This window comes from Diadema setosum, chromosome 4 (assembly GCF_964275005.1).
Source record: "Diadema setosum chromosome 4, eeDiaSeto1, whole genome shotgun sequence".
In the NCBI taxonomy this organism is placed as follows: Eukaryota; Metazoa; Echinodermata; class Echinoidea; order Diadematoida; family Diadematidae; genus Diadema; species Diadema setosum.
The window spans coordinates 13,314,544-13,330,332 of record NC_092688.1 but is presented as its reverse complement, the minus strand read 5'-3'; the positions used below and the strand labels follow the sequence as shown (position 1 = coordinate 13,330,332).

Sequence of the window (15,789 nt, the reverse complement as noted above, 5' to 3'; positions counted from 1 at the left end):
CTCAGCTTGTAGTTCACCATCCTGATCTTTGGTTTTTTTTTTTTTTTAATTGGCAATAATCTTATCAACACCGTTATCAATGAATTATGCCATCTCCCCCTTCTTCCCCCAATCCCATACAGGTGTAAAGATCCTGTTTAGAGTGGCCCTGGTCCTGTTGAAGCACACGGTGGGATCGCCCCAGCAGCTGGCTGAGAGCCAGGGACTCTACGAGACCATGGAGAAACTCAAGCACATTCCAGACGCCGTGGTCCAGGAGGACTTCCTCGCTGGAGAGGTAGTGAGAATAGCACGGGGAATATCTGTGCTGTAGCATTTTCTTTCCTTTCTTTCATTTGATGACTTGGTTTTTCCATGTTGTCTGTTACCCCATTCATTATTGGCACTCTTTAGGAGAAGTACGTGTATATCTTAAAGACCAGGGTCCCGTTTCATAAAACTTGTTATCAGTAACAACTTCCACATTTTCCACGACAAATTTGCTCTCAGCCAATCAGATGCAAGAATTTCAGTAGCTTATAGCAACTATCGTAACTTGTTATTGATAACAAGTTTTATGAAATAGGGCCCTGGTTTCATGGGGGATTTATGGGTGACCCGATAAGTTCGCTGCCCACCAGGATACATTCGAAAACCACAAATAGCACTGGCCAGCAAATATGTGCATCGAAGAGTATGCATGTTGGTAAAGGTTGACTTCAGTTGAGATTCTTTGGCTGGGTGTGTACTTACATAATTATAGAGATTGATAATAAAGCTGTACACAATCAGTTTAGGGAATTCTTGAATGTATCCAAGCTGGGCCAGCCTTCCCACTCCATGGTATCCCCACTACAGGGTCTTTAGGCAGTGCATGATATCTATATGATTTCCTAGGATCTGTAGCACAGGATTTAGCATTGGACTAGCTTTGATTATCTCCTTCTTCTTTTTCTTGCATCTGATATCAAAGTGCATGCTAGTTTGACTGTCGTGAATGTAGATTTTTTTTTTCTAAAATATCTCTTGAGTGTTGTTTGGAGCTTTCTTCATGTTTGAAATAATTTTTGGAGCATTACTTACGTGTATGGAATAAGTGGCTTTGAAATCAAATGAGCATTCTTGTACTGTATTTAGTGTTGATGAGGCCATACTATTTACTATATATCACAGAAAAATTAAAAGTTGAAAAGTTGAAGAAATGAAACTGATAAAATGATTTTTAAAAATTGTTTTAGAGAGAAACCACCCTTTCCTGTAAACTTTTGTACATTTTTTGTGTGTCTTCGAACCGCAAAAACTTTTCTTGTTGTTTGCAATTAGAATATTAGTCAAGTGGGCAATAACCTCAATGTCTTATTGCCAGAAATCTACCTTCTGACAGCTAAATCTATATTGTGGTCATCACTCCTGTCACTAACTATCAATGTATGATAAGCTGACAAGTTTGGCATGTTTAATTGCAGACATTCCTTTATATATTTCTTTGTGACTTTGTCCCCCACTATCCAGATGCTGAGGATGAAGGTGTTCGAGAAGGACCTGGAAGCTGAGCACTCGCTCTCCCTGGCCAGGAGAAAGGCCATCAGGGATAGGCAGCTCTCCTCGGAGAAGGCCGCTGCCATGGCCCGTGACATCGAGGTCAAGAAGAAGACTTCCAAGGTCAAGAACCCGGCCAAGGAGTGGGAGAAGGAGAAGAAGCGCAAGGAGAAGGAGCGGAACCGGCAGTTCGACACGGAGTCGGTGACCAGCGCAACAAACTCTATGGACTTGCTGGACGAGCAGGAGGAGGATCTGGAGAACCCCAACCTAGACCTGGTGAGCAACGGCGTTGGGGAGGAGAAGGATTCCAAGGACTCTAAAAAGAAGAAGAAGAAGAAGGACAAGAAATTGAAAAAGCAAGACAAGCTGGTGCTTAACACGGCGTGGGTGGCAGAGAGGAAGACTAGTAAGGATCTGTCAAGTCCAGACCTGGAGAGGGAGTTTGAGATCGTGGACCGGGTGAGCATGTCTTCGGCAAGCCCTACTAAGAGCGTGAAGGGACGCAACGGAACATCCTCTGAGAGGGACTACACCAGTGAGGACATGCTGGATGCTGAGGATGGGAAGAAGAAAAAGAAGGACAAGAAGAAGAAGAGTAAGGGCAAAGAGTTAGAAGGCCTGGAGAAGGGGGCGGAGGATGCCGGGAGTGTGGTGACAACACCAGAGGGAGTGGTGGACCTGAGCGACTTGAAGAAGGGGAAGAAGAAGAAGAGCAAAGGCAAACACAAGGACAAGGACATGGTGTTCGAGGCGAGGTTGGACGATGCCAGCAGTATAACGACAGTGCCCGACGATAGGATGTACGGCTCCCTGGGGAAGGACAAAAAGAAAGAGAAGAAGAGGAAAAAGAGCTACGATGGAAGTATTGGATCTTCCTTACCGGGCATGGTCTCGAGTGCAGATGGCAGTGCAACACCGGAATCGGAGCAGCAGTGGCAAGGAGACACGGAGTCCATCAAATCTGTCTCCAAGAAGGACAAGAAGAAAGACAAGAAAGGCAAGAAGAAGAAAGACAAGGAGCCCAAATCTGATGCAGCGAATGGCTCCACCAGGCCGGAAGATGTTAGCGACGGCAATCTATCCTCACCGACAAACCTGAGTGACTACGAGGTGGTGGAGCGGTGGAAGACTCCGTCAGAGAACTCAAAGCATGGCTCCGAGAAGCGCAGGGGGCTGATCTACAGCGAGGAGGATCTGGAGCAGTGGAACGGGATGGCCAACATCGGCCCCATCCCAGAGATCCCCAGCTACGAGGACCTGCTCAAGAAGAAGCAAGCTCGGGAGCGAGTGGAGGAGGAGAAGCGACGACTCTCTCCAACATCGGAACCATCGAGCCCTGTGAAGGACGCCAAAGAGGCCGGCAGTGGGGGCAGGATCCCCCACTCGTACTCCAACGGTACAGACTTGGGCGGGGGCATTGCACACATGAGCAATGGAAGCAGCGACACTGGCCGAAGTGAGCGGGCGATGCGGCATCAAACAAGAGACTATCACAGCCTTGATTATGGAACGACAGTATGATGTCACAAAGTATGAGTTGGACAAAATTTTTCCCCTGCAGCAGGTGCAGTGTAGTTCAAAAGATGCTGGAGTTACACAGTGAAGCGCACAACAAAAGGACGCAAACAAATCGTTGTTGCTTACAACGAGCTATTAATATGTTGTGAGTGCATCGCGGCAGTTCTTGACAATGCGCAATATTGATATCAGGCTCTCAATGTAGTATGATAACGGTGATCTCCATCTTAAGTCTTCATGTCCAGTCAGTGAAACACACCATGCCCTGCATCCTCAAATCCCTCGAAGGAGCTGATACCACAGATAGCCAAGTGGGACCACTGAATAGGATGTACGATTGCCAGTTGTTGGATGACATATATGGGAGAGGCAGAGCAAACGTCACTCACTGAAAGAAGTTGCATGCTGGAGACGCGATATACCAAACTTTACAGACAGGTAACCATCCTGTATACTGTAGACTGCATCAGTATTGTCCTCCACAGGTGTTCTAGGCAGTTTCATTATGGGAAATTGTCACAATTTATGCTCTTGTAATGGCTGGGGAAAATGATGCACATACCCTCTATGAAGAAATCCCTACCTTATGATTTTGAGAGAAGGCATTATTTTTTTTTTCTGTGTTATTAAGTATTACAAATTTAATGTGGCTGTCACATTGATGTTTGCATAGACAGGTAAGCCTTCAAAGTATACATGTAGTTTATTTAACCTGAAGAAAAAGCATTGGACAAATGTGAGTGAAATCTTTGTTACCCTTTTCATGTGTCCCATGAAGAAGTTTTTTCCTCGTCATCACACTTGTGTCATCAAGCACATGTACAATATACAAGTGTGTGTGCATTGTACGATCTCACCATTACAGACATCACATCAGCAGCATGTTATCCAGAACGATGTATGTAGATCATGTGTAGTCATTTTTATTTTCATTTGTTTGTCTAGATAATATCGCTGTGCCAGGCAATATTGTGTCTCACAGAGATGAAGGAGGTCAGGATAGTGGTAGGATGTAACGGCACTCTTTGTAATTTTGTGTGCCTGATTAAGGGCAACTGTAGTGTTACTCACATGAGAGGACATGTATTAATGAGAAGATAGAGATACATGTATAAGGCAGATTTTGAAAGGGAATGAGAGATGCTGTGAATGACTTGGAGTGATGTTCCCTTGTGTTTCTCCCCCCCCCCCCAATTTAAGATGTGAATTCTCTTGCCTCAAGGTTATATATGTATTTTTGTATGTATGCGTGTGTGTGTGTGTGTGTGTGTTTGTGTGAATGTGTCATATATTGTGCACAGACGCATCAATTGATTTGCAAGAATGCAAAGTTTCGATCTGTGAGGCGACGCCCTTGGTCACTGTCTCCCACTCTGATGACAAGTATTCCCCATTACCTCAGGTATGATACAGTGGGTAGTTTATGCATTCTCTTATGCACCCACCAACATTGTCAGAAATTTGAGTCGGTGTCATTGCATTGTACTGTATTGCACAGTGTTATTGCACTGTCATTCACCTGTACAGAAGAAACTGAACAAGTACAAACAAAATCAGCAGTTGGCTTGTTTAATTTGCGGAGACTTTAGTGAAAGTCTGTGATCATGTGTAAGAAACACCCAAACTGTTCCCTATGTGTGATTGCATGAAATACTTCAAGTACCAGCAGTAAGCATGTAGAAAATTTCTTATGTTGCCACTGCGTATTTGCTCTATTTGTTTTGAGACTATGGTCATTGTCTTTCGTGATGTTTTCTTGTTTGAAGTGATCTGCCCCAAATCACACGCAGTGCAGAAAAGGAGGAGTGGAACAACCTGCAGTGGGCAATATGAGTACCCCAAACTGTAGGTTAGGGTAAATACCATATTTTCATGAGCTCAGCATCCAAATGATATGATAATGACACAATGATGATAACAATGAACCAAAAGCAATGAGAAAAAATGGAGGAGAGAAATGTTCTTTAGAGGTCACCAGGGAGTCGGCTGTAGGAGTGTAAAGAAAGAAATGATAAAAGGAAGTTGCCAAAAGGAGGGCAAGACAGTTTTTTTGCATCTGAAGACAAAAGATAGAATGCATAGAGTACGAAGTGATAATCTCAGTCTTTTATAGCTTGGATTGGAACAAGGTGTGCGCATTTATACTTAGGCCAGGTGAGGTTGTCTTATAATCAGTTTCCACGGCGATGAATGGCTATGACATCACACTTTAATAATCTATTGCTACTTTCTTCCATTTATAGACATTCTTGCAACTGAGGTACCAAATTACAAATGATGCATGTTGATGAATCGCAGCAGCTGTGGTGATCTCTATGAACAATGTGTCTAACGATGTGTCGTCCCAATTGCTATGGAGTACTGAAGTGATAATGCCACTGTCTTTTGTTATAGCTTGGGTTGGAGCCAGGTGTGTGTATAAAACACTCAGGCCAGGTGAGGTTGTTTAGAATCAGTTTCCATGGCGATGAATGGCTATCAAATAACACTTAGGTACTCTATTGCAAAGGCTACTCCAAGAGAGTGAAAAAACGTGGCTTGCTGTTGTCTGTGACAATCACATTGACAAATGTTCAGAGTTTGGAATTTTTAAAGCTATTTAAGTTTTACTAGAGTACATGTGGGGAAAAGTGCAATTCTTATTTTGTTTTCTCTTGGTTTTTTTCTTTCTTCAAAAATCAATGTAGCAGTGCTACCAAGTAATGGACAAATAACATCTTGCCAATCAAAGGATGGAAGTGGAGAAATATAGAAATAGCTTGGGATATAGTAGGAGATGTTCCTAACCGATGTGCACATATATATGCCGGTATATATTTATATTTTTTCTTTCTTTTTAATGAAGGAGAGAAAAGGAGATGAGAGAGATAAAGGGGGGGGGGGGAGAGAAAGAGACAGACTCTATGTTCAATTGAAAAGCTTTGGTCTTCTACTTGAGCATAGATTTGTATGTATGTCATGCATCCAGAGATGTGTCTAAACTTCATTGTCTTGGGGAGTTTTCCCCTCCCTCTCCCTGTATCTAACTCTCTCCCCCTGTCTGTCTCTTTTTCTTGCTATCTCTTGCTTCCTCTATATATCTTCCTCTTGCTGTATCTTCATCTCTCTTTATCTCTCCTCTTGCACTTCTCTTAAATGTAGCAAGAAGATATTTACAGCAGGCAGGACAAACTCACTTTTATTTGTGTCATAAACTTCCTTTGACTGCGGTATGCCATTGAGACATCTTATGCGACAAAGACTGTATAGATGTTGTTCAAAGCTCTATACCATTTTGGGAAACATTAAAGTGTTTCGACAGAAATCTGTTCATGATAGCTGAGAGTTGCCCGAGATGTGAGGTTGCTTATGTTATGTAGGTTCAATGCCAGTGCCGTTGTTATCATTGAAGTCAGCACTTGCAGCAACTATGACAACAAATATGAGACCCATTTCTTGATATCCTTTGTTAGCGTCATTGGCAGCCTCAAGAAAGAAATTTGTGTATTTTCCCCTGATGTTCCGTAGCTGCTTTTTCCTTCTCAGTACAATCAAGTATAACTTTTGACCAAGAGTTGCTGTTGTCCTGCACTAAATGAAATATACAGGAATTGGGGGCTAGTTGTAAGCAGTTTGGACACTGAACCTTCTGAGCCCAATATACTGTTAAATATCATGCATGAAAAATGCTTTTGTTTCACCATGTTATTTATTTTCATTGAAAGCAATTACAAACAATATCATTTTATGGTGAACTCTTCTGCATTTCTTCAATTATCTAGTTTTATACAGAAGACCACTTATACTGGATGTCTTAACAAAGAGAAAGTAAGCAAGTGTTCTCTCTCTGTTGTGGTATTATTTACGAGATTTTAGCCCCGTGTAATGTATGAGATTTCAGTTATATGGAAATGAGCATAGTGTAAAGCATCATGCTCATCAGGTTAAGGGATGTTTGTACCCACATAGATACCAGTATATTTAACCCAATATCTTGACTGTCATGTAACCCATCTAGCCATATGTGGTAGTCCAAGCTCATTTGACCCAGTCTTATAGGATTATGTGATATATCATGACCAAATCATCTTTTACCAGTTGAAATGGGTAGCTCAATGAAGTAAGAATCCAGTGCCAATGGAATGATAAGGAAAAAGAGATATCAAGGAAATTGAAAAGGACCATTCACTATTGTTGCATATCATTGATTACTCATCCTTATCAAATGCTGTCTTCTATGACATAAAGAAATATGGCGTGGACTGTTTCCTTCTGACCATACTTATTATTCTACACTGAAGTATAAAGTCTTTAATAAAGCTTATCTCCAATAAAGCTTGTCTGCAATTGTAAGTTTATTTTGAGAGCTTTCAACTAAAAGGCACTAAATCCATTGAAAAACGATTGATTTAGGACCTTTTGGAAGCAAGCTCTTCATTTACAGATTGTGCACAGTGACAAGATGCCAGGTTTGCTTCTTTGGTTTTTGTTTGAACTCAAGCATTATGTGAGGGGGCTGTTATGTATGCAACAGCAGCTGGAGAGGTTTAAATTTTCTTTGCCGAGAGAAAGAGGAAGTTTTGATGCTGTTTTAAGAAGAATTGTCAAATTTCAAGTTTAATTTTAAAATGCTTTGATAGTAAAGATAAGTACCGGGGTTTGGTGACACTAGTAGTGTGGCTAACATTCCTGTTCTAGAGTGCATAGTTTTCTCCAAGTTATTGAAATCATACATGTTTCCAAGCCATTGTGTGTGTGTGTGTGTGTGTGTGTGTGTGTGTGTGTGTGTGTTTGTGTTTGTCTTTCTGTCTGATAGTATGATCTTAAGCCGATATGAATTATATATATTGTTCATGTACAAAGAAGCATTTGTATTTCACTTCACATGCAATATCATTATCTGCATATTGTTTTTGTTTTTGTTTTGTTTTTTTTCAAATTGCTCATGATGTAATATTTGTAAAGACTTTATGTTCTGTCTGCATGTGTATTAATGTATATTGCTTTTGTACATTTTACTATACTTTGCTTTATTTATGATAAGCTGTGATGCCCTGGGCAGACAGAAAGTGCCAATGTGTGTGCTGTTGTCTGGTATAGCGCCCTCGCTCTGTTATTTTCCTCCTCTCTCTCTCTCAATCAAACTATACATTACTCCTAGTTGTGTCTTTGTCACTTGTCCTTCTCTCTCTCTCACCTTCTTCCCCCCCCCCCCCCCCAGCACATTTTAATGTAACGAGCCTGGCAAGCCACATGTTGTGCGTAGGAAACATACATACGTCAATTCACAAAGTCAGATGTTCATTTCATTCGCGTAAATTTTATTTTGCCTGGTCCCATTGCTTGACTGTTTATGATATGTTGTTGGATAGAATGTTTATTTCTCTCTCCCCCCCCCCCCTTTTTTTTTGGGGGGGGGGGAGGGGGAGGGGATGGATGGCAATCCATTCAAATGGAAATTAGATTTCATGTAAAGTAAGGGGACTATTGATGATGGCCAAATAAGCTGTAAAATTATGTGACTGTTTATTTGCTTGTGGATTGTTCCTATCTTATTTCAGACCAATGTAGTTTCCTGAGGTATTATAGCACATACATGCTACTTGATATCATTTAGACAGTCTTTTCACATATGAGTAGGTTCTTTGCTGTGTGGAGAGACCCTCCTTAACAAAGTATTATATAATTATACACACAGAGTACCATTTGCTTAAAGGAGACCTCCGGATGATTTTCAGATTTTTACATTTCAACAACTATAAATTAGTTGTACTGTGGACAGAGTTTCAGAATTTATGATGATTGGAATGAAGAATAAGAATATTTTCTAAATTTATAACAAATTGCAATGAACAAGGATGATGACATGGCAGAGTCACCATAAGAATGCATGAGTTGGGGCTCAAGGAAGCAGAACAAAAGAAGAAGACATGCATAGATTATACACAGGTGAACTCGCAAGCAAGCAGTATTGTAATGGAATTACACTGCTACATTTCTGAAATATGTGAACCTCCTATGTCATCATCCTTGTTCAGTGTAATTTGTTTAAGGTTTTTCAAAGTATTGTTTCTCTGCTCAAACACCACAATAAATTCCACAAATTTGTACATGGAGCTGTTGATTTATGTACAACATGATGTGAAATTATGAAAATCGTCTGGAATTCCCCTTTAAGACCCCACTACTATATACATGTATGCTGAAAAAATAAAGAAGTGAATGTGTCTCAAATCAGCAAGTTTAAAGGTACTAAGTACATTTAATATACAAAAGTATTAGAATGATAATGTAAGTAACAGAGTGATTGCCATCTGTCCATTCAGGATGTAAATTAAGCAGTTCATGCTTTTACTATGACATCATCTATGACATCATTAATGACCACAGCACAACCAACCTCTTCTTTCCTGTATGTTTTAGCCTGACTCCTCTTTGCAGGTGGATCAGATATTACTTTCTCTGGTGTGATTCCGATAAAACCAAAGCCATTGTGACTTTAATCCTATCATGAAGAGCTCGATGAGTCTGAATTGAAATAACTGATGCAAAAGGAACTGTTCATGGTCCTGCCACAAGGACGATATGCACCAATGAAAATGTACAATGACTCCAATGATAACATATCAACAGTCAGTCAGCTTTTATGATTTGGTATCATGGTAGGACATGTAGCTTTCGAAGTGTGCTGTAAAAGCATATTACAATGTGGCTCTTTACTGCAGATCCAGATTTTCCCCCCTGCATGACAACACATGAGTTTAAACTGATCACATGCGGGTGCAGAACAAAAGAATACTCAGCAATTCAAAGATACAATACAAAGGTCATGAACTTATCCAAATCATGAGTGCCATGACTAATTAAAGATAAAAGTATAAATATCATGGTGGATTCAGTTTTAAAGTCACTTTGTTTCCAGGAGGTAAATATAAAATGGAGAAAATAATTCAAGCGTCTCAACTCTTAATGGAATACTTATTTGTTAGTAGGCGCCCTTAATGGAAAGCTAACAGGTTGTAAGAGGTTGTATTATGGGTAGGACTCGCTTGATGGGTGCTTAGCCCGTGGCACTAATATCCACAGGCTCACTCAGTGGGGGTCATGGTTGGTTATAATCTGGATCCTGTGGGGCTAACCTGTCAAGGAAATACTCACCTCACCACGCTGTGAGCAGGTGGACACAAAAGCATTGGTGTAATTCAGCCCCTGTGCATTCAAAGACAGTGAAACATTGTGGTGGCTCAGCATCAGAAACTACTCCACTTTTCTGATTGTGCTGTACAATACTGCTCAAATGCATAAAAAAGAAAAACAAACACCTGACCATCCAAATGTTTTGATATCTGTGCTGTTACTACTCAAGATTTTTGAACAAAATGCCTCACCGTCTATGAGAAATGAATATGATAAGTTAGGTTCTGGATTTTCACTTTTTGAAGCTTTGAATGTTAAGTTTCAGCCACATGCTTTTCCCCATTGCCTCATATTAATAGAATGTCAGATCTCAGATTTTTAAAGTAATTTGTGGACAACGATATAAAGAAATGAAAAGAAAATTCAACATGTTTTCACTTTCTAGCATAATGAAAGAGCACTTCTCTTACCTCTTACAGAAAGCAGAGGGAATAATATTTCCCTTATAAATACGCCAGTAACAAGTCAATGGAATATGTACTTTTCATGTAAAACGATATTTTGTGGAACTCTTCTCATATTTTCTCTATATCGTTGTCTAAAATGATGTTATGAAGTGTAGTAGTCCCCTTATCCAGCAATGACCACACCAAACTTTAAAAAGATCATTACCTTTGAATTGATTGTCTGATTTTCCTCAAACTTTCACTGATGTTTTACTAATATTGCTGCTTTCACCCAATCCACATTCATATTTGAAATTTTGCTTCCTTTGAGTATATTTGTGGTAGGTTGTAATATTCACATTGTCATGATGATCTATTAGTATGTATTAGAATGAATTCTGACACTCCTCTAACCTGGATATAGCATAGACTATGTTTGTGGTGAAGATGAAAAGTCATGTTGAGTTCTGTGACTTCAGTTCTGTATATGTGCAATAAAAAAAAAATGTTTTTCTCTCTCTCCCTCTCCATCTCTCTCTCTGCCTTTCCAATTCTGCTTGTCAAAAATAAAGAAGAAAAATGAAAGGGACTCAGAACATAATTGAGATTGTAGTTACATGTGAAGAAACTCTGGTAAATGCTTGTTTGAATCTTGACTTAAGCTGGGCTTGAAAAGAGAGCTATGTGAAAACATCCGTATCCAGTATTTATGAGTAGGTCAGAGTATGCCACTGGATATAGGTGATGCCAATATGAGCAATGGTCCGAATGACTGCTCCTCGTGTGTTTTTTTTTTTCTTTTTCATGACTTCTTTTCAAAGACAAGTAATATTACATTATTTTTCCCCCTCACATCACCCTCCTGGATGGAAAGAATTTAAGATGTTCATTTGTTTGGTCATGAATACAGTGTATATGCCAGTGATATTTTCCCCGGTAGTGCAGTGGGGAAAATGTCCAGGACTAGTCTTGCAACACCACTCTGTTCAGACCCAGATATGATACATACTGTATATCCTTCAAAGAAAAATCCCCAAGCATATATGGCATGTACAAAGTCAGTCTAACACTTTTTTTTCATTAATATTTCAAATATTACATTTATGATTTCCAGAAAAGTCATGCAGTGTAATCAGTGATGAAATGGTTGATTCTTTTTAAAATTCTATTTCCATATGGAGCCATTGCAGTCATAGGACTGCATATATACATAAGTCTGTTGACTTGTGATCATTGTATGTAAAAGTTGCCATAATATTTATTTGTTCATGGACTGAAGTGTAGAGAGATTACAGTTTTTGGAGACTTCTGTGAAAAGCTTTGCACTGCATACTGTAATTACTGTATTGAAGAAGGACGCTCATGCGATTTTTTTCCTTCTTTTGTCATCTAATTTTCATCTCTTTGCATGAGGATGTTCATTTTTTTTTTGTATATTGTACAGTTATGTGAGCAATACATCTCAGATTGTTACAAATTTGCTGGAAGAACTTTGTAAGATAATGTGTATCTCTTTTTAACTTGTCACTTTACATTGGATGTCGTAGGGCATGTGAATCTTAAGAATAGCTATTGAAAAAAAGAAAATAAAAAGGAAGGAGCATAGAGAATGCCAAGATATATGGAAATTATCATTAAAAGGAGGAATTTATACATCATAACAAACATCGATTTGTTTGGCTTGTGTTTCAAGTGGTGATGTGTGTAATGGATGTGATTAGGTAGAATACTGTATTCGCCGAATGTTTTGCGAGGTTTTTATTTTCGTGAATTTTGCGAGTCAGGTGCTATGTGCAAAATTAAAGACACATGAAAATAATGACTCTGATCCTGATATGAATGTGATGCACACGTATACATTTCTCCATTCAGTACAGTACTCCACTATCGGGAATTTAACCACTTGTGAAATTGAGAATTCCTGATTCACGAAAATTTTGACTGACTATGAATATATGGCATATACCGTATACTGTAGAATTAGAATTTTTTGCGTGCATGAAACTTATGCAAATTTTGCAAAGAGCCAAGATCCACAAAAAGTAAAACACAGGCTAAAGGTTTTGTCTACATAATATATTGAATGGCAGCTGCCAGTTCGTGAAAGTTTCATGTTGCAAAAAAAGGCAATTGACTCCAATTTGCTAATGTTTTCATGCTACAAAGTGTTTTTAGTTTTACAGTAGTGGTGGTGTGTCTTCAGTATGTATTGTGCACGGCCACATATGCTGCCTACTGATACTGGAGTGTGGAGCACTTTTACAGTGATATTTTGTGTGCATTTCAGGTACCAAGTTGATAATGCAAAATTGACACAAAATTACATTGTTTTGCTCACATTATGTTGTTTACCTGAAAGTATACCAGTGTCTGTAACATGCCAACAATCTACAAAGTTAAGGACTTCTAACAATCATGTCTTTGAGCTGAGATTGAAGAATTTGAGAAATTTCCATTTTGATAATATAAACACAAATACCAGTTGAAATATTGCATTACCCCTGGCATATTTTCATGTCACATGATATGTTTATCCATCTAATATTTTTACCTCTGGTATTTCAGCAGTGGTTGTTTTACACAATGAAAACATGGAGCTTATTGCTTTTGCATTTGTCAGCAACTTGCCTTTGTTGTAAATGGTAGTCTGTCTAAAAATTCAGGAGTTCATTAATTCCAACTGTTGAATTCCAGACTTTATTACAAACATGGTACATAAATAACAAATATCTAAACACAAGTGAAAAGTTCCTGCAGAGATAAAGCTATGCATTTTTTTTTTTTTTTTTTTTTTTTGGGGGGGGGGGGATTTCATTTTCTCTTTATTTTATGATTCTTTACATAAAGATGCATGTAAATAACAATAACAAAACATAACATGCACCTCTCTTGCTGAGCATAAATGCAATGAACCGAAGTTTCACAGACATAGTACATGTATGAGGGGAGTACCAAAGAAATATAGGGAGATTATGATAGGACTTACAAAAGCAAGCTTGTTTAAAGGACAAGTTCACCTTCATAAACATAAGGATTGAGAAAATGTAGCAATATTAGTAGAACACATCATTGAAAGTTTGAGGAAAATCAGACAATCCGTTCAAAAGTTATGATTTTTCAAAGTTTTTGTGCAGTAACCGCTGGATGATAAGACTACTGCAGTGTACGATGTCACATGCGTACAACAATATAAGGGAAATATAAAGAGAATTTCACAAAATTTCATCTTTTGAAAAAAGTACACATTCCCTTGACTCGTTACCGACATATGTTATGGGTAATATTATTCCCCCTACCTTTAGAAAGAGGCAAGCCAAATGCTCTTTTACTATGCGAAAACAAATTTGAAAAGAACAATAACAAAATAACATGCACCTCTCTTGAATGAAAAGAAAATGAATTTTCTTTACATTTTCTTTATACTGTTGTACTCATATGACATCACAAGCTGTAGTAGTCTCCTTGTCCAGCAGTTCCAACACAAAAATTTATAAAATTCATATTTTTTGCATCGATTGTCCAATTTTCCTCAAACTTTTGCTGATGTGTTCTACTAATATTGCTGCATTCTCTCAATCCTTATGTTTATGAAGGTGAACTTGTCCTTTAATTGCGAGTGTTACTCAGTGTTTGAATACAGTTGCGGATCCAGAGGGGGGCGCACACCCAATGCGCCCCCTCTTTATTTTTTTGTTAAAACAAAAGAATTAAAAAGGAAAAAATGGAGGGTGCGAGCGCCCCCCCCCCTTTCATTTTGTAAAGGCACCTTCCCTTTAGGAATTCCTGGATGCGCCCCGGTAATAGGGAATGTAGGTAGGTGGTATGGGATAAATAGATGAATAAATATATTTAGATGGGTGGTTAGGAATTAAAAATTGAAGACTGAAGAATCATTTGTGTTTGTTTATGTGAACGTGTGTGTATGCAGGAACTTGAACAGCGTTCTGCATGTCGTGACCTTCGAAAGGCACTCGTATTCTCGAGAGCATACGAATGAGTATGAACCACTGAACTCTACTACTAGACTGTGGAGTTCAGTGGTAATATAAAAGCCAAACAAACATAGCACCATCCCCTCTCACACCCATTTTGTGGACCAATCAGCTCGTTGGAATGGCGGGGCTGATGTTGCAAGTCTAAAATACAGAGCGTTGATGCATGGTCAACAACACTCAAGGATTTTTTTTGCGATCGTTTCTGTACCTCAAAAATAAAGAGTAACCATCATTTTAACAATATCTATTTCCTGCATTATTCATTGTGCTGTCTTTCCTAATAAGGTGACAAAACTCTTAGTAATGCGATGAAAACTTGCTTTGACATCCTGCGTGCAAAAACTAGCTATCAGTGACGTCATACACTCAATGAGATGAGGCTCAGCAGCGACTGGCGTGAGAGATGTGAGGGGCCGCCGATTTCCATCCGCCAGTCTACACCGGCAGCGCTCGCTCGCGCGCTCAATCAATCGATGTTGTGTATGAAAGAATGCACTGCGTACTATTCCTCGAATTTACTACGATGCAAAGACGTGCAGAATGTATTATGAGAACGCAGTGACCCAATGCATCAGGCCCAAGTACACAGCTAACAACGTTATTTTACAGCGTAGTTTGGGGATTATTTCAACAAGTAACAAGTAGTTGCAACGCCGAAGAGGAGCATCTATCTCATCACTCGTCCTTGTCGAAAGCCTGTCGGAAATCTACCGGCAGGACTCAACTCAAGGACACGACTTACCCACTGCACTGTGCAGTAACGATCGCGATATGCGACTGGATCTGGACGGCGGGACGGTACTTGTATGTGTGTACTCTTACTATAGCGCATTGTAGGCTCTATTTCTATTTGTTATGATTACACAACAGACCATTCTCGACATGGTTCGAGACATTTCATATACATTGTAACTTGGGGACAAGGCATTCATATGATATTACTTGGGAATCCATACCGTATTACTGGCAACGCACATCTTTTGGCTATAAAAAAAAAAAGGAGAAATAATTTGGTAGATATTGCCCAAGTTACGACATTTCCGGGAGGAAAACGTTTCCACTGACTTACGTAGTCCTTGCCCGGTCCCCTCGGCTCGGAGTCGTGTACTCGTACTCGTAGTCGTACACGGATCACAATTGTCTTGTAATCTTGTAGCCAACCAAAATGGCTTGCCGTGTGGTGTCTCTTTTGC

At 39.4% G+C, this 15,789-nt stretch overlaps 1 protein-coding gene across 1 annotated transcript in view; it reads left to right on the top strand.

Moving 5' to 3' along the window:
• Nucleotides 1-3,324, top strand: part of LOC140226889 (uncharacterized) — a 53,272-nt gene extending 49,948 nt beyond the window's left edge. The window contains exons 7-8 of the mRNA XM_072307317.1: nucleotides 123-277; nucleotides 1,492-3,324. Of these exons, the coding sequence (XP_072163418.1) occupies nucleotides 123-277; nucleotides 1,492-3,042 (1,706 nt within the window). The 3' untranslated portion in view covers nucleotides 3,043-3,324. The remainder of the gene's footprint in view (nucleotides 1-122; nucleotides 278-1,491) is intronic.
• Nucleotides 3,325-15,789: the final 12,465 nt, after the last annotated feature.